The 17,374-nt window shown below is 41.9% G+C and overlaps 1 protein-coding gene across 5 annotated transcripts; it reads left to right on the top strand.

Moving 5' to 3' along the window:
- Positions 1–2,211: 2,211 nt before the first annotated feature.
- ANGEL1 (angel homolog 1) lies at positions 2,212–15,989 on the top strand. 5 transcript variants are annotated; one of them, XM_087724606.1, is made up of 10 exons: positions 2,212–2,227; positions 5,433–6,047; positions 7,360–7,580; positions 9,346–9,415; positions 9,763–10,196; positions 11,024–11,150; positions 11,577–11,687; positions 12,632–12,701; positions 14,010–14,173; positions 14,670–15,989. In XM_087724606.1, exons 2-10 carry the CDS (start codon positions 5,660–5,662, stop codon positions 14,828–14,830), a joined length of 1,746 nt encoding a protein of 581 aa, XP_087580732.1. In that variant the 5' UTR covers positions 2,212–2,227; positions 5,433–5,659; the 3' UTR covers positions 14,831–15,989. The 5 variants fall into 5 exon arrangements, 4 of the variants coding, with proteins under 4 accessions (XP_087580732.1, XP_013919864.2, XP_087580722.1 ...); XM_014064389.2 differs by lacking the exon at positions 2,212–2,227 and adding an exon at positions 3,517–3,719; XM_087724596.1 differs by lacking the exon at positions 2,212–2,227 and adding an exon at positions 4,056–4,174.
- Positions 15,990–17,374: the final 1,385 nt, after the last annotated feature.

Here is a 17,374-nt window from a genome sequence, read left to right as displayed (position 1 = left end):
TCTAACTGTTGATTCTTCTTTACTATATTTTTGTGATAGTTTCCTTTCCTTCAGGCCCTTCTAAAGCAGTGTGTTTACTGGATACATCCAACAACTATTACTAATCACAGAACTGTTCATGTCTTAAAATGTCAGCTGGCAATGGAGAATCCCAAATTATATTATTTCTGATTATAATGACATTTCCATATGACTATGATTGCTTGTATGTTATGCATGTTTATTGCCTCAAGTTTAGGTCACTTTAATTTCAAGTCTTCCATGACCTCACCTAGACATTGTGACCTAGGATATATGATATCTCTATAGCCACATAGCTGAGGCTTGGGTTAAGTCTTCTTTGCTGAGCTGGATCAAAATGGATCAGAATGCAGGTCAGAGATCTTGTTTCAGAAAGTGGTGCTGTTGGTAATTTAAGGGGCAGTGATGGGAAACCACATTAGATTGTGTATATTAGTTTTTTATAACATTCATGAAAAACTCCTGTTTTGAAGTTGTTGCACAACTTGGCTAGGATATTCTTTCAATACGCAGGACAAAATTACTAGCAGCATTAGGTTCAGACAACCTATTAACATCAAAATATGGGTAAGCTGAATCACTGGCGACAACTGATTGATACGCAGATATTCATACTCTTATTTTTTTTTGGATATTTTCTACCCACAATAAATTCCCTGAACTGTCCCTCACCCCCTTTTGATTTTTTTAACAAGTAAAAGATTGAGGAAATTTTATTTGTAATTTTTATTTATTTATTTATTTATTTACACGAGGCTTAAAATATTTCATAGCCCGAGACCCGAGGCTAATGTATTTAGGTAACAGCAAACAATTTTTTATACTAGCCAGAGTTAGTTTAGTTTAGTTTAGTTTATTTGTCTTGTATGCCGCCCACTCCCAAAGGACTCCGGGCGGCTCACAATAGACAAGGGAAGGGGGGATAAATAGACAAAGACAACACTTTAAAAACGCAACATTCACAATTTCCGTGGGGCTGGATGTTTCACAAGTCCCCCGGCCTGCTGGAGCAGCCAGGACTTGGTGGCTTTGCGGAAGGCCGGGAGGGTAGTAAGAGTCCGGATCTCCACGGGGAGGTCATTCCAGAGGGCTGGAGCTGCAACAGAGAAGGCTCTCCCCCGGGGGGGGCGCCAGCCGACATTGGCTGGCAGATGGAATCCGGAGGAGACCTAACCTGTGAGATCTAATCGGTCTAAGGGAGCTAATCGGCAGGAGGCGGTCTCTCAGGTACCCAGGTCCGATGCCATGTAGGGATTTATAGGTAACGACCAGCACCTTGAAGCGGGTCTGGAGACTAATGGGTAGCCAGTGCAGCTCGCGGAGGATAGGTGTGACGTGGGTGTACCTGGGTGCACCCACAATCGCTCGCGCGGCTGCATTCTGGACTAACTGAAGTCTTCGAACACTCTTTAAGGGCAGCCCCATGTAGAGCGTGTTACAGTAAGAGGTTGGATGAGCCAGTTTGGTGCAGTGGTTAAGGCTTCAGGCTATAAAGCAGATCATGAATTCCAGTCCTGAAGCACCAAGCCAGCTGAGTGACCTTGGGTCAGTCACTCTCTGCAGCCCTACCAAGTTTGCTCCCAAAATAAGACAGGGTCTTATTTTCTTATGACCCCTGAAATAAATGCTTGGCCTTATTTTCGGGGAGGTCTTATTATTTTTGAGGTGCAGGAGGTGGTGAGTGTCGTCACCTCATGACTGCTGCTGTATTGCAATATTTGGGGGGAGGGCTTATTTTGGGGAAAGGGCTTATTTTAGCTCATGCGCTCAAAAGCCCAATTGGGCTTATTATACAGGGAGGGCTTATTTTTGAGGAAACGGTAGGAAGGAGGCAATATAACAAATCACGTCTGAAAATCTTTCCCAGAAAATTGCAGAGCTTTGCAGGCAGTGGCAGTAGTAAAAAAAATTACTGAAAAACACTAAAAAAAAAGAGATAGTATACATAATAGCCCATCTTCCATGCTATACACAGAAGAGAATTAAGCTGTATGCTGCTTTTATTATACCCTTACAATCATAGTTATTTTTAAAAAATGGGTTATGTGAATCTTAAGCCTGGTCATCTTAAGATGAGTTGTTTGCCACATTATGTACTCCTGGTAGTTATTTTGAGTAACAGTAGAATATGAGCTGCCTATGATTCAAACTGGCTGAGGATATTCTGGCATTTACTAATAAAGGCCATACTGGATATAACCAGCAGGTAAGAGTTTTCAGTTTTTCATCTAATTTGACCTTTGATTTACATTAAAAGCATGTAAATCGACTCCACTAGAACCAGTGATAGGGAGCAGCAATTACACTATGCAGACAATTCAAGGAGTAATTCTGGAAGAAGCAATCACAGGGGTAAATTTAGGGAAGCCATTCTCTGTAAGGTCAAGTGTAGACGTGTTTATGAATGTTCCTATGTAAAAATAAGACCAAAGGAAAACTGGATGAACACATTAGGTTTTAAAAGCTTAAGACTAGATAGTTTAAGGGATTAGTGCTAACAAAAAAGTACACTTATTCTGACTGATGGCAGGAGAAAAAATTATATATGTGTGTGTGTGTGTGTGTGTGGGGAGAGAGAGAGAGAGAGCGAGAGAGAGAGAGAGAGAGAGAGAGCGAGAGAGAGAGAGAGAGAGAGAGAGAGAGAGAGAGAGAGAGAGAGAGAGGAGATAGATAATTTGGGCATACCAGGGGTTGTGACTTTAAATATTTAGATATAGATATAGATAGATAAATATATATAGAGATAGATTATATATATAATCTATCTATCTATATATGCTGTGAGGTGGTGGTGGGAAGAAGGAAGAAAAATTGTTTTTACAATGCTTTGCAGAAAAACTTGATATTCTTGAGATTCTTTATTTTAAAACAATGAAATTCGGTGTTCAGGAGGTCCAATGCAGTTTAGCGTTTAAGAAATCGTCTTGGGTATTGACAAATTATCAATGTATTGAGATGATGAAATAATGTAACAAATTAACAGTGTGCCAGCTGCCGATATAAACACCTTTTTTTAAAAAAAAAAGTATAAACAGCAAGTTGAATCGATCCCTTGATTCTGTCACCCTAGAACAGTGAAGCAGATGGTTTTCTGTCAATCTCTTCCATTAAACCTTGGGAAGTCTACCCATCTCGCCCCCCGCCCATCAACTCAAGGAGGGGAGGGGCGGCAGTCAGAGTTGACGTTTCTCTACCCCGCTCCGCCGCCCGCGGGACAGTCCTGCGAGGTAGAGTAAAACCCTGCAGCTCCCTTTAAATTTGCTCTTCTGCCCAAGTGACACATCCCCCCCCAACTCCAGGCCGCGGGACTGCTGTACCCAGCAGGCGCCGCATATCTGGGACTCCCAAGCACCGCGAAGGGAAGGGGTGCGGTTTGGGGTTTGGCTTTCCGCGTGCTGCTTCTCGTTTGCAAGTCGGTGTGGCGCCGAAGGGGAAGGAGGCGGCGGGCTGGGGCTCCGCGGGGAAGGACCTTGTCCCAAGACCAGCCTCCCAATCGCCTCCGGGAGAGAAAACTCCGAGCCAGCCGCCGCAGCCCTGCCGTCGACCTGCGAGAGTTTGGGCGAGGCGGAGCCAAGCCTTCCGCGTGGCTGGCTAGCGGCCGGGAAGGGAGGGGAAGGAGGAGCGGGCTGGCGGGATGATCGGGACGGTCCTCTGTTACGTCCTGCTGCCCCTATCGCGGCTCCTGCAGGCTTTCCAAGGTAACCGCCTCCCCTCTTCGGACTCGTGTCTTGTCCGTCCCCCCGTCCCGTCCACCCTTCGCCTCTTGTCCCAACTCGGGACCGTCCGCTCCCCTCTCAAGGCGGGATGACGGGACAGAGTGTCCAATCAGGCAAGGGCAGGGCTGCTTGGTAGCCGCTGCCGCCCCGGCGAGGCCTCTCGCTCGCCTGCCAGGCTCCTCCGGCCTAAGCCGGGCAACTGGCCCAACGGCGGCAGGGCGCCCGCCGAGGGTACCCCGCTTGCGCCGCTGGTCTCCGCCCAGCGCTTGGAGCCGGGCTTTCATTGGGCCTTCCCGCCCCCCTCCCCGTCCCGCCTTCCGGCGTGCTGTTGAAGTTTCTCCTCTCGGAGAATCAAAACAGCGGCCGTGACGTTGCTTGTAAAGCGGAGATCCGCCCTGAAACGGGTGCTTGTGATTAATACTGTGGTTTTAAAATCTGTAAGAAAAGGCTAATAATGGTCGGAGGAAGAAATGGGCGCGTGTGAGGGGGGGGAAAAAGGCAGTTGGGCATTGAGGGAACGGAAACAAGCTTATTTTGGCTAATGATTAACTTTCCACGCTTTACTTGCATTATTTTCTTGCAGCCTTGTGAGGTAGATCGGTTTTATTTTCCCTGCTGCGCAATGGGAAGGGAGAGAATATAAGAGCAGTAGCTTTTTTTCCTACCAAAATCTGCGATTTTGATTATCAGAATGCCTTGGACTGCATGTGTCTCATTTCAATTTTCTGGATAGCCTAAAAACAATTTCTTGTGCCCGCATCGCCCTGTTGTGAGATGTAGAAAGGAGCCACTTGTTTTAAAGTAACTTACTTTCTAATAATCAGGATGGTTTGAGACTGCACTATATCACATTTCAGACCCTCAATCCTAGATAGCATGGCTTTTTGGGTGTAACTATTCTGTCTTCTTTTAGTCACATTTACAAAGTAAAATTTTAATTACTTTGTCCTTTGGGTCTTTATTACTACAGTACGTTGTGGTTATTGACCTGGTCAACTAATTTTTGAAATTAATGTTAATTAATTTGCTTTTATTTGAATCAAGAATAGAAAAGTTCCTGGCTGATTTCAAATTCAACTAAATGATAAGATGTTGATGTTGCTAAACCCAAATGTTCAAAATCCTATGTGAGACTTACATACTGCAGTGCAAAGTTGTTATAGATCCTGGCTCCTTATTTTGATCCCAAAAGCAACAACATATTCACCAACACATTTCTTTGTGCTTTTCAAACTTCTTGCCCTACTCAGTCTTCATGTTTTGTGTATTCTATTTTTTAATCTTTCTGGATGAGAAGGATACTACTATTCTCAAACATAATCTGTCTTTGCTAAAATGCTTCTGGACTCCGTATAGAACCCAGATACTTTTTTTGGGGGGGGGAATTAATAATAAACATCATCTTGTATAAAATAAAATGACGAGTGCAATCCAGGGTTTTGCTTGCCTTCCCATAATGGGTATTTAGCCCCTACCACTAGTCAACCACTTTGTCAATGTACCAGCAATGGACTCTCAAAATCTGAATCTTTCTCACTCTCCCAGAGAGGTTGGAAATCCCTGATATAGAAAACAGTGATTTGCTCTATGCCAGCATTTATTGGTGTTTGTAACTTGTTAAAAGGATTATTGCAGTTACTTTTACTACCCTTAAGCGAGTTGTTTCTAAAGTGAACATGTTTATATTTTTGACAGATGCTTTCTTTACCTGTCGAAAGAACGCGCTTCTGCCAAAGAGCACATCTATAGACGGCCTTTCTGCTCCAGTCGGTGGGAAGCCGAACTTGGAGGAGAAGCAAGCCCTGCTGCAGCAGTGGCTGGAGAAGGGGGCTGGGGGAGGTTGCACTAATGAGAGGGCTTCAGAACTGGACCAAGTATCGGCCATTTCGGCTGTGGAGTGGCAAGAAGGCCCAAAGCTACTGATGACAAGCTTAAGCAACTTGATTATCTCACCACAGTCTGATGGCCAAGGGGAAGAAGATGAACAGCAGCAGCAGGAGCTGCTGCAAGGGGTCCCCACTGAGGGATCTTCTGAGCTACAGGAATTTGTAGAACCTACTCTGGCAAGCTCACCAACAGAGGGAAAAGAGGATGTGGAAGTCACTGCTCCATGGGCAGCAATACGGACAGAGGGTGATCCTCTAGATGTGGATGCTTCTGTGTCGTCCACAGAAGTGTGGATTGAAGATCCTGCTGTGTTAGCCTGGAGTCCTGCCCAGGAGAATGATGTGATATCCGCCGAGGCAGTCATGTGGCCTTTTGCAGATGCAGGTCAATTTCAGCCACTCCCCCTGGAGATACCTTATCATGGTGAGTACTAAGGCATTTCATTGTGTGACTTTGACCTTATTGAATAAGAGCGGAGTTAATATTACAATGTGACTTGATGCTTTTGTGTAAATATTAAGTTTGATATTGTTGAAACGCCTCTCAGTCTTACCTTTCTTTGAAATCCTTCAGGGTATCTGCTGAATGTTCTAAATTCCTTTGATGGTTACAGATATTGCACACTGTTGTAATAAGGACAAAATATGTAAAATATCTAGTACAAATATACAAATAATGCATACTAATTTAGTCTACTGCATTACTTATGTTCAAGAAGAATACCCAATTACAATGTATAGGCAGGAACTTTTCACTTACTTCCCTTCAGACTGGAATGGCAAAAACAACATTTTTGAGGAGTACAGTCACTCTTGTAGAATAAATTTCCAGAATCCATTTCAGAGAGATATCAAGGGGCTACTTTGGTATTTCAGACTATATTGCCCAAATGCTCGCTTCTGAATATTTTTAATTTTTGAATAAAAGCTGGTAGTCTGTCACACTAATAATGTGGTTTTGAATTATAACATATTTGTTTGCAGAGTGCTGTTGTGCTAGCAAAGGGAAACTCTCTTACCCTCTGGAAGAAACAGAATTACTCAGTTATACAGCAAAAATTATTTAGGTTAAATACAGAGGTAGCCTTAATGTTATGTCTCGTTTTGCTTTGTAGGTCAAATTAGGTGATGTTACATTAAAACATTATACTACATTTAACTTAAAAAAGCAGTGTTTTAAATAAAATAATTATAAGAGATTGGCACTGTTGTCTTGAAAAATGAAAGTTCATACCTCTCCCCTCCAGTTTTCGTTCACGGTACATGAGATAGGACATCATGTGTAGCTTTCCAAATTTATCTTACAAATGCAGTATACAGGTTACTTATGACTGGAACAAACAAAAAATATAGCCATAAATACATTCAATGAAAATCCTAGCTGTAATTTTATTTATTTATGAATGTATTTTATCGATTTTATGCCCATTCCCCATCTGACAACAACTCTGGATGGCTAACAGAATTGTAGTCTTTATCATGCTTTCAGGTGATATTCCAACTCAAAACAAGTCGGAGGCCCATGAGTTCCTCAGGATGAGAAGTCAAAGGATGCATTTGTATTAAACTAGCCTTTATGACTTAGTAATTTATCTTACAGCACAGGCTCAGATTCTAGTTAAAGTTAATCCTTCCTCAAATTGCTTTTGGCTTTGAAGGACAACAGGGTTTCAACCACAAACAGACGCTTCCAGCATAGAGCCAAATTATGTCTTGCACTTTTTGCTTTTGTACAGAGATTTTGTGGAGAGACTGGGAAGATATCTCTGCCAGCAACCCAGAGCTGAACCCAGAGAGTGGGTCTCTGTTTGAATTCAGAGTAATGTCTTACAACATTCTGGCCCAGGACCTGATTGAGCAGTGCCCGCATCTTTACATGCATTGCCATCCAGATACCCTAAGCTGGAGCTATCGTCTTGCAAATCTCTTACAGGAGATCCAGCACTGGGATCCTGATGTGAGTATAACTTGGCGACTTTGCTGTATTTGAGTATACAGGTAGTCCTCAGGTTATTAACAACAATTGGAATCAGGATGCTGTCACTAAGTGATGCAGTCATAAAGCATGAGGTCACATGATTGCATTACTTGGCAATAACAATCCCAGCAGAGCCAGTTATTGTTGCAATCCCAAGGTACACAGGTCATTAAGCAGGAGACACAAGAGTCCCAAGTAAGGAGTGCATGGGTGCCACAGGGAGATCACTAGGCCATGGGGCACGCGGTGCAGCCTGCGTACACGTGCAAGAAGGCCAAAGGTGATGGGACAGTGTGGCCCAGTGTGAGACAAGATGGCCAAGGGATGGATGGCATGCAACTGTAGGAAGGCTGGGATGGTGCAGCAGAATACAAAATGGAGGAAGGCCAGGGCATGGAGTATGCAGCAGGGTGCAAGCATAGGAATGCTGATAGAACTTACCAGAGTGACTTGCAACCTTCCTTGCAGGCTTCCCCATTGACTTTACATGTGGGAAGCTGGCAGAGATGGTCACAAATGGCAATCACATGATCGCAGGACCCTGCAACTATCATAAGTGCAAGCTGTTTGCCAAATGCCCAAATTATGATGACTTGACCACGGAGACATTACAATGGCTGGAACTTGGAAGATCACCTATTCAGCGCTGCCTCCACTTTGAACGGTCACAGAATGAGGTTGGCATGTGAGGACTACCTGCATTTATTTACATTGGTACTAAGAGGAAGCAGAGGAAATGCAAGGCCCATTATACCTTGCGTTATAATGAAGTTTCAGATTATTCCTCACTCACAGTTGTGTTTCACCTGTCTTTAAGCCTATCTTTTCTGAATAATTAGGAGTCCCCTTTTGATGGGGAGAGAACTATTTAGCCTTTGAACTAATACCATGCTGTCAGCATTACCAGGTAGATGGAAAACACAATTAGATAAACTAATTCTACTATATTGTAAAGCTACAATAACAGAATCATACAAGTCTGAAATTTCTCCCAATGTGATCTTTACAGCCTGATATCTTAGGGAGCTTCCCTTCTAAGCCTCTTGCTCCATCCACTATGCACCTCTGGACTGGGCTGTGTCTTATCTGACAGTTCCTTAGCCAGCACCTCTTCACCATGCCTCCCATTCCCACGCACCCTTACATATTCATAACAGTGACCATATCTATTGAATCTCATGCTTCTTTATAACACTTTTTTCTTTCTCTATTTTTCACTTGAATATACAATTGTGTACATTTTCAAAATCTGCTAGGCAGGTGATCCTACCTTAACAACCCTTTGTTTAACTACCATTCCAATTCGTGACAGTGCTGAACAGGTTGGTACTTACGACTGGCCCTTGATGTTCCCCACTATTGTGTGATTGCCATTTGTGACCTCCTTACTGGCTTCTGATGTACAAAGTCAGTGGGGAAGCTAGTAATAAGTTGCAAATTATGACCCCCATGACATCCTTTCTTAAACTCAGTGTGGGATTCGCTCAACAACAGCAACCAGAAGGATTTCCACTACCAAGTGGTTCAGTCAAGTGGCATCTTGCTTTTCAACCTCAACGCTTTCCATCAATTCCAGTCCCAATTCTCATAGTTAACAAGGACTATCTGTATTTTTCCTTCTATGACAAATGTAGTTAGTGAGGATAATAAAATTGGGAGAAGTGAAATGTACGTAGTGTAAAATAATTTATTTTTTCTGCCTTAGAAAGCGATGACATAATTTATTAAGGTTATTTTCTTCTAGATTCTCTGTCTCCAAGAAGTTCAAGAGAATCATTATTGGGAGCAGTTGGAGCCAACACTGATGATGATGGGTAAAACTTCCTTCTGATAGTGAGGTCAAGAATATGCTTCTTGATGCTCTACCCAGGATCCGTAAAAATGCCTCTTACTCAGAATTTAACAGCCATCGTTGTTTTGGGATGATTGGCTTTACTTTGCTAGCAGAACATGGTTTGGGGGAGCTTGGAGTTTCATGGCGGCCTTTGAAGCTCCAATGCATTTGAGGCTTTGGATGGGAGGGTGTACTGAGCTTGTTTGGCTTCTCCTTGCATTACTTTTTGAATAGAGTTGAGCCAAGATGAGCAGTTGCTTCTTCCTCTCAAAAATCAAACTAGACATAAGAGGCATATGTAACAAGAAGCTTTTGTCATTTGGCCAGGCTTTACCTGTATCTACAAGCGGCGGACAGGAAGAAAGACAGATGGTTGTGCAATCTGTTACAAGCAGAATAAGTTCCAACTGATCAGTGCTAACCCCGTTGAATACTTCCGGCCTGGTTTGGATATCCTCAGCAGGGACAATGTGGGCCTGGTGCTACTACTACAGCCCTTATTAACAGAAAACCTGGGAGACAAGGCAATCAGCCCTTTGTGTGTGGCAAACACTCATGTATTGTACAGTCCCCGTCGGGGAGACATCAAACTGGCGCAGATGGCTCTGCTCTTGGCAGAGATTGACAAAACCGCAAAACTGGCTGATGGCAGTTACTGCCACATCATCTTATGTGGGGATCTGAACTCTGTGCCTGACTCCCCTCTATATAAGTTCATCCGGAATGGCCAGTTGTACTATCATGGAATGCCAGCCTGGAAGGTAAGCAAAAGAAAGAGACCAGAGAGTCTTAGTTTAGCTCTGAAATGGTTTCCAGAACCTCCTGAGAATCTTGCTTGATTTTCTCTTTTCAGCACTTTTTCAGGCTTGGTTTGTTTATTTAAACTGACCGGATTACTGTAGAGGCCATCTGTAATTGTCTTGTGGCAGAAAGTGCTGTTTTCAATTAATAGCCAGATATTACAATATTGGGATGCTACTGTGGCAGAAATGAACTTTTTAAGTCCTACGCAGCCTCCCTCCTACTTTTCTCAGTCCTCTTATGCCTACCAAACTACTGCTGGGATGTATGATAGAAGTATAATTCCTCTGCAGGTTAACAGAGAAAAAATCTGTTGCTTGAGTGAATTTATGGCTGTGATTTGACACGTGTTCCTCATGGTTGGAAGGTTGCCTTTTACAAAATAATAAGGAATTAAACTAGAATCTATCATCTATCAGTCTTTCTTTCTTTCTTTCTTTCTTTCTTTCTTCTTTCTTTCTTCTTTCCTTTCTTTCTTTTTTCTTTCTTTCTTTCTTTCTTTCTTTCTTTCTTTCTTTCTTTCTTTCTTTCTTTAGATAGGTAGGTAGGTAGGTAGGTAGGTAGGTAGGTAGGTAGGTAGGTAGATATAACCCCCAGAATTCCCACTCAGCCTGGGAGTTAAAATCCACACAGTTTTATGGTTGACAAACATTGTTTTAGATTATGGGTTCTTGCTTTCTGATTTTCACGTGGTTATTCTAGATTTTTGGAATTTTGGATTATTTTCCTCAAAATATTTGGTGGATATTTGTGTTCTATTCTTCTTCTCTTTTTTTGGCCTGCACAGGTGTCTGGACAGGAGGAATTCTGCCAGAACCCACACCAGCGGAAATTGCTGTTTCCTCTGTGGCCTGGCTGCCTGGGTATAACAGATGACTGCCAGTATATCACTCTTTGTCAAAGCAAGAAGTCAGGTGAATGTCATGGTAGAATTGAAACCGTAGGTCTTGTGCTTTTCAGTATTGTATGTTCAGAAAGGGATGTCTTTTCAGTGTGGGTGGGTCTTCAGTCTCTGGGCTTCCTCATTTTGTTTAAAGCATTATTTACCTGTGCCCACCACAGACTATTCAATGACAGTTGTAAATTCACTGAGTAAACAGGCTCATTGGTGATGTGGGAATGAACAATTAATGACTTTGCAGGGTTGAAGAAAGGGCTCAGTTTTTTGTTTGTTTTATGAGTTCTTACTATTTGAAATTGTATCTGGATGGATGCATGTGGGGGCATTGAAGTTTTATTTTAACAACTACAAGCTGGTAATTAGATTACAAATGACAAGTTTGAACACACATAGCCATTCTAATTTTTTGGGCATGTGTGTGTGTCATTTTTATCTGCAGACAGACTTAAATACAGTCGTGACTTCCTGCTTCAGTTCCGTTACTGTGATGTTGCCTGTGAGCGACCTGCAGACTTGATCCTGTTGGAAGGTGTGACAGATGCTGTGCCAGGTATCCCAAGATCCTTCCCTACCTTTACCTCTTTTTAATGTTTAACAAGATGCTGCAGAATGCTTTGTAAGTGGGGTTAAAGTAACCTTTCCCAAAGTACTGGTGGAAGTATTGGATTTTATACTCCATAATTCCTGGGCATTGCATTATTGCCTCTGCTTGGTGGTGTGAATAATATGAGAATCCATATTGGGAGACACCCAGCCCACCAGTAGGGAAAAATGCTCTGCATAGTCTTGTTTGATTTTCATAATAATCAGAAGAGCATCCATGAGTTCTGCAGACTGTGGGTTCTTTTTGAATAATTCATTGCGGTAATAAATAGGGATGAATAGGGACCTTGCCCTGATTAAATCTTTACAGACACATACATGCAGGCAACATGTATGCATGCAACTTGATTAATGCCTGGGGGCAAAGTGTAAGTGTGCACACATGCACCTCTCACAGATGCAATGTGCTACTTCACTACACAGAAGAAAATGCTGGCACCTTCTGTGGCCATATCTAATGGTTGGGAAGAATTCCTGAAGCCATCACTGTTAGCTCCCAATGTTTTATTTCAGTTCTGAATCATATCTTATTACTGTAAAAATGCTGGTGTTATTTCTCTCTTGGTCTTTAATTTTTGTCTACTGTTTCATGCCTGCACAAATGTTAGAATGCAGTCACGGCAGAATCAAAGTAGGCAAACCTATTTTTAACTTGATACATGTTGGTGCTTGGATTTATTCAGAAAGTTGTGGAAGTTTTTCCAGACTGCTGTGCAAAAAGATGGTAGTTGGCATAGAATATTGAAACTAAGCTCTTGAGTTTCGGCCTTTGGTGTACTTTGCTATAGGATGTTGGGGGCAGCTGATTTTGTTATGTTTGTTGGAGTCAAATATTTCAAACTGGCTGGTGTGTTTGATCAAGTGATTTGCTTTTGTTTTGCTGCATTGCAGACCGTCCTGCCTATTGGCCTAAAGACCTCATTGTAGAGAACAACTCTGATCCAGAACTGGTTTGTTCAAGGTAATCTGTATGCTGGGTTGAGATTTTGAGAGTTCCAACACACCTGGTGCTATCGGATTGGGGAAGGCTGCAATTTAAAAAAATGAAAGAATGCATGGATGAAAGAGTGAGGTTAAGGCAGATGTTTTGTCAACAGTCTGTAGCAATAGCACTTATATACAGTTTTACAGTGCTTTACAACCCCCTCTAAGCAGTTTACAGAGTCAGCATATTGCCCCCAACAATCTGGGTCCCCATTTTGCCCACTTCTGAAGGATGGAAGGCTGAGTCAACCTTGAGCTTGGTGAGATTTGAACTGCCAAATTGCAGTCAGCTGGCAGTCCAACAGTAATAGCCTGCAGTACTGCACTCTAACCACTGCGTCACCATGGCTCATATATAATTATATAACTAAAGAAAGGCTAAGAAAGTGAAGTATCTCTTGATCACGTGATTCAGAGCAGAGCCTGTATATTGAAACTACAGGTAGTCCTCGACTTACGACCACAATTGAGCCCAGAATTTATGTTGCTAAGTGAGATATTTTTTTCAGTGCTGTTATAACTTTGGTCACTAAACGAAATGTTGTACGTCGAGAACTATCTGGAAAAAGATTTTTTAGAACAAGGTACTGCTTCATGTTGCTTTTGAACGTGATATTAATAAGGTTCCAGATAATTGTTTAGTTTGAGGATTGTTATAAATATTCTCAGGTTCCCTTTTGACATTTGTTATTTTTGAACAGTTAGCAACATTTGGCATTATGGCTAAGCCTAACGAAATGTGCCCTTCACCTTCAGAGCATTTTCCATCACAATATAATCCTGGGGCACAAAGTTCATAGAGTTGCTTTGGTTGATAATGCCGTATTAGAGCCCCTTCCCAGAATGCTCCACTGGAACAGTCTGCAACTTCGCATTTGTGGATGGAAATGCTGCAATATATACTTGTCTTTTGCACGGTTTCTTAGACTGTAATTAGCCTGAAAGCAACATGAGCATTCAACAACAGTTTAAAAAAGCGACTGGAAATGTGGATGTTGCCTGAATATCACTGGCATTTTCTTCTCGCAAAGCTTCAAATAATTGCTTTTGTTGGGAGTACAAAAAGAGAGAAAAAAGATGGACCTTTTTTTCATAAGCTGTGTCCCAGATCAGTTCTTCACATACAACTTTTATTTGAGTAAATTTCTGAAGCATGGTAATAGTGAATGCTAGCTTAGCTTTCTTAGCTTGCCCTGTTGTTAAATGTCATCTTTGCTTGCCCTGTTGTTAAATGTCATCTGCCCCCTCTTCTATTTTGGGGGTGGAATTTTTTTCCTGGGTACAGGTATCCAGGCAGCATTTACCATAACCTCAACCTGACCTCAGCTTACAACCATTTCCTGCCCGAGAGAGGTTGCCAAGAGATCACAACCATGCCAATGGGAGTGGGCGCCACTGTGGATTATATCTTTTATTCAGCAATGCCAATCAAGAATGATCAGGAAGAATGTGAGTGGGCATCTTTCTTTCCGCAAACATATGTATTTTCTGATAATTTTTGTTAATTCAGTGGGCCATTGAATGCATCAGTTTAGGTACGTGTTCTGTAATTTCAGCTTTAAAACAATGGCCCGGATTGTGTATCTTTTTTGCTTCTTATGGCTTTTTGGTAATGATTGTCAGACATTTGGGGGGGTGTTCAAAATTATACGAACCTCTATTTATGCAATGGACCTTTCTCCTCCTCTCTTGTGTTCTTTTCCCAAATCCATAAGAGTTGAAGAATTTGCTGGTGCAAATGCTGTGAGATGAAGTGAGAGAACTTCACGAGGAAAGGGAAATTGTCCAGAACTGTGTACAGAAATTGATCTTCCCACAGAAGTGGATATTTGTTCCATGTCAAATGCTAATTCCAGCCTTTCCTTTCATTTATCTTCTGAATGCCTTGTTACAGATTTACTTTGTGGGGCCGTGTTTATATTTCCCATTCTGTTTTGTATTTTAGATCGCAGGATGTACCAAGATGGATCCCTAAAGCTGCTTGGCCGTCTCTCCCTTCTCTCTGAAGACATCCTTTGGTCAGCAAATGGCTTGCCAAATCCTTTCTGTTCATCGGATCATCTTTGTCTGCTGGCCAGTTTTGGGCTGGAGATTTCTGACTTCTAATCATGTGCCAGATCTTCAAGACTCTCTTAGAGTTGGCCTGAATGGGAAAATCATGCCACTGAAGTTTGCATCAGCGAGCGAAAAGAAAAAAAGGATCTTCCCCACCCTTCCCCCTTCCCTATTTTTGAGATGTCCTTGTTCTTTTCTCCCTTTTTACATGAGGAAATAACGATTTGGTTTACGCTAGAATTCTGCAATCCTAGTCTGAGCTTCACTGCCACTTTATGTCCGCCTATAGTCTGGCTACTGTATCATCTTAAAGGGCACCCTGCCACCCAATTGGCAGCCTTGTCTGTTTGGTCTTCCTCTGGTCTGAAAGTGTGCTCACTCACTCACATGTTAGCAGGGCATGTTGTGGAGCATCACACAAATCTGAATGGAATCTTCATATAATGTGGGCTACACACACATACACACACTTGCTTTGTGCTGCAGGCAGCAAGGGATCTTCATACTGTTTACTATTGCACTCAAACCAGAGTGACAGTGGTAGAATGATTTTTAACTTTTTGAGAGCTGGTGAGCTATTGCTTCCAATGAACCTGTTTCCACAGGTAAATGCTTGTTGATTGGCGTGTCCCTCTTGTCTGTTTGGTAATGGAATTAATTCAGCTGGCATCCCCTGACTACACAGTTATTTTTCCATAAAGATTTTCCTAGCAATTTAATTTGTTTGCATCTCAACAAAGCTTCTTGAAAACTCTTTAGATTAAAAATTAATTTTATTCTCTGTTCCAAGAACATTGCATTTTATTATCAGGTTCTTCAAGAAGCTTTTTAAACACTGATTCACTACTTTGGGATGTTTTTTGCTGTCTCTGGTGACAACTAGAGTTGCAGATAAGGACTGCCAAAACTAACAGAAAATGACACATGCTTAAAAAAAAAAAATTGGAAGCCACGTTGTTGGGAACTCGAAGTGGACCTGACAGTTGCTGCTCATTTTTTTTTAAAAAAACCCACATTAACAGATTGTTAAATGAATATGTGATTCAGAGTAATGGTTGGTCTGTAAATAACTCCCATTCTCGATATATAGAAAATTTATTACGGTATGTGCAGGCTGTGCGCCAAATTGTATTGGGAAAAATGCATTGGGAGCTTTCAGTATTTTAAATGTTTTCTTAAATTTGAAAGAAAAATAAATGCTTTTTTCTAATTTCAGAAAAGTTGTAAATTCACTCAGTTGAGTCTAGAGAAAGAGTGAACTGAGGCCCTTTTTGTGTGAGGCTTTGGTAATGCCCTCTGGTGGATGTTGTAGGTTACACTTACAATGCATTGCTCGACAAGATGCTAGAAAAGATGAATACTAGACCTCCCTCAGGAACTCACAACAATAATGCCTAATTTTCAGATTCTTTCTCTTACAGGAGCACATAGAAAGAAAATTAGTCTCTGCAAATAAATTTCTGAGTGATTAGAAGAGTCTTATCTCTAATTTAAGTTTTTCAGTTGGAAAAAGTATCGTTCATTATAGCAATAACACTTAGACTTACATACCACTCTCTAAGCAGTTTACAGAGTCAGCATATTGCCCCCAACAATCTGGATCCTCATTTTACTCACCTCGGAAGGATGGAAGGCTGAGTCAACCTTGAACCAGTGAGATTTGAACTGCTGAACTGCAGCTAGCAATCAGCTGAAGTCGCCTGCAGTACTGCACTCTAACCACTGCGCCACATGGCTCATATATTATAATTCTTACTAAGATTCTTAACTGCATTTCGTTAATTTTTGTGCTCTTCTGCGGGTTGATTTGAAAATTTTTAGGTTAGAATTCCAGATCTGTAACAATTTGCATGTAGACTCAAGCTACAGGAGGTAATGGTCAATCCTGTTACACAACTAGGTACTTCAGGTACCGTGTTTTTTTCACCAAGCTATAATTGGAGGGTCCCGGTGTTCTGCACAAACTCTGGCCTGATAGGTATATAAATGTTCCTCTTAGAGCAGAGATAAATAGCTTATGAGCCACATGCAATTCCAAGATTGCATCAAAACTCTGGTTATTGGAAAAGAGAAGGAACGTTTCTTAGTTTTAAGGGGAAAAATCAGGTAAACTTTAATAAAAAATACCCGCTTGCCAAATTTGGTTGAAAATCCTAACTCCATTCCCTCTGCTCTTTGTGGCATATGCTTTCAGCCCTAGGTGTAGCTTTCTCCAAAATGTTTTTGTACTGATGTTTTTGTACTGATACTTAAGAGTCAAAGAGACTTAACTCTGCAGTCCAGTGGTGGGTTGCCAATATTTTTACTACTGGTTTGGGTGCATTCCGGCGCATGCTCACACGATGCTTTTAAGCATGTGCAGAAGCAAGTGGGCAGAGCCTCCTGCCACTGCTACTACTGGTCCGGACCAAACCGGGAGCAACCCACCTTTGCTGCAGTCTTACACTTACTACTTGGGAATAAGTCCCATTGTACTCCAGATATCTTCTGAGTATCTGAAGCATACAAGACTCTGTTCTTAAGGATCTAAATAAGAGAAATATGCAGGATTGGAGGCTTTCATCAATACAATAAAAGCAGCAATGCACTGTAACC

Source organism: Thamnophis sirtalis, unplaced genomic scaffold (genome assembly GCF_051295495.1).
Source record: "Thamnophis sirtalis isolate CommonGarterSnake01/CBP01778 unplaced genomic scaffold, rThaSir2_p1.2 scaffold_1, whole genome shotgun sequence".
Classification (NCBI taxonomy): Eukaryota; Metazoa; Chordata; class Lepidosauria; order Squamata; family Natricidae; genus Thamnophis; species Thamnophis sirtalis.
The sequence above is the reverse complement of the archived record's forward strand: the minus strand, read 5'-3'. Positions and strand labels throughout refer to the sequence as shown.

Coding starts and splice junctions, on each gene's coding strand:
- ANGEL1 (XM_014064389.2), top strand. CDS start 3,656: ATGATCGGGACGGTCCTCTGTTACGTCCTGCTGCCCCTATCGCGGCTC. Junction 6,048..7,359: donor CCTGGAGATACCTTATCATG/GTGAGTACTAAG, acceptor GCTTTTGTACAG/AGATTTTGTGGAGAGACTGG. Junction 12,702..14,009: donor CCAGAACTGGTTTGTTCAAG/GTAATCTGTATG, acceptor TCCTGGGTACAG/GTATCCAGGCAGCATTTACC.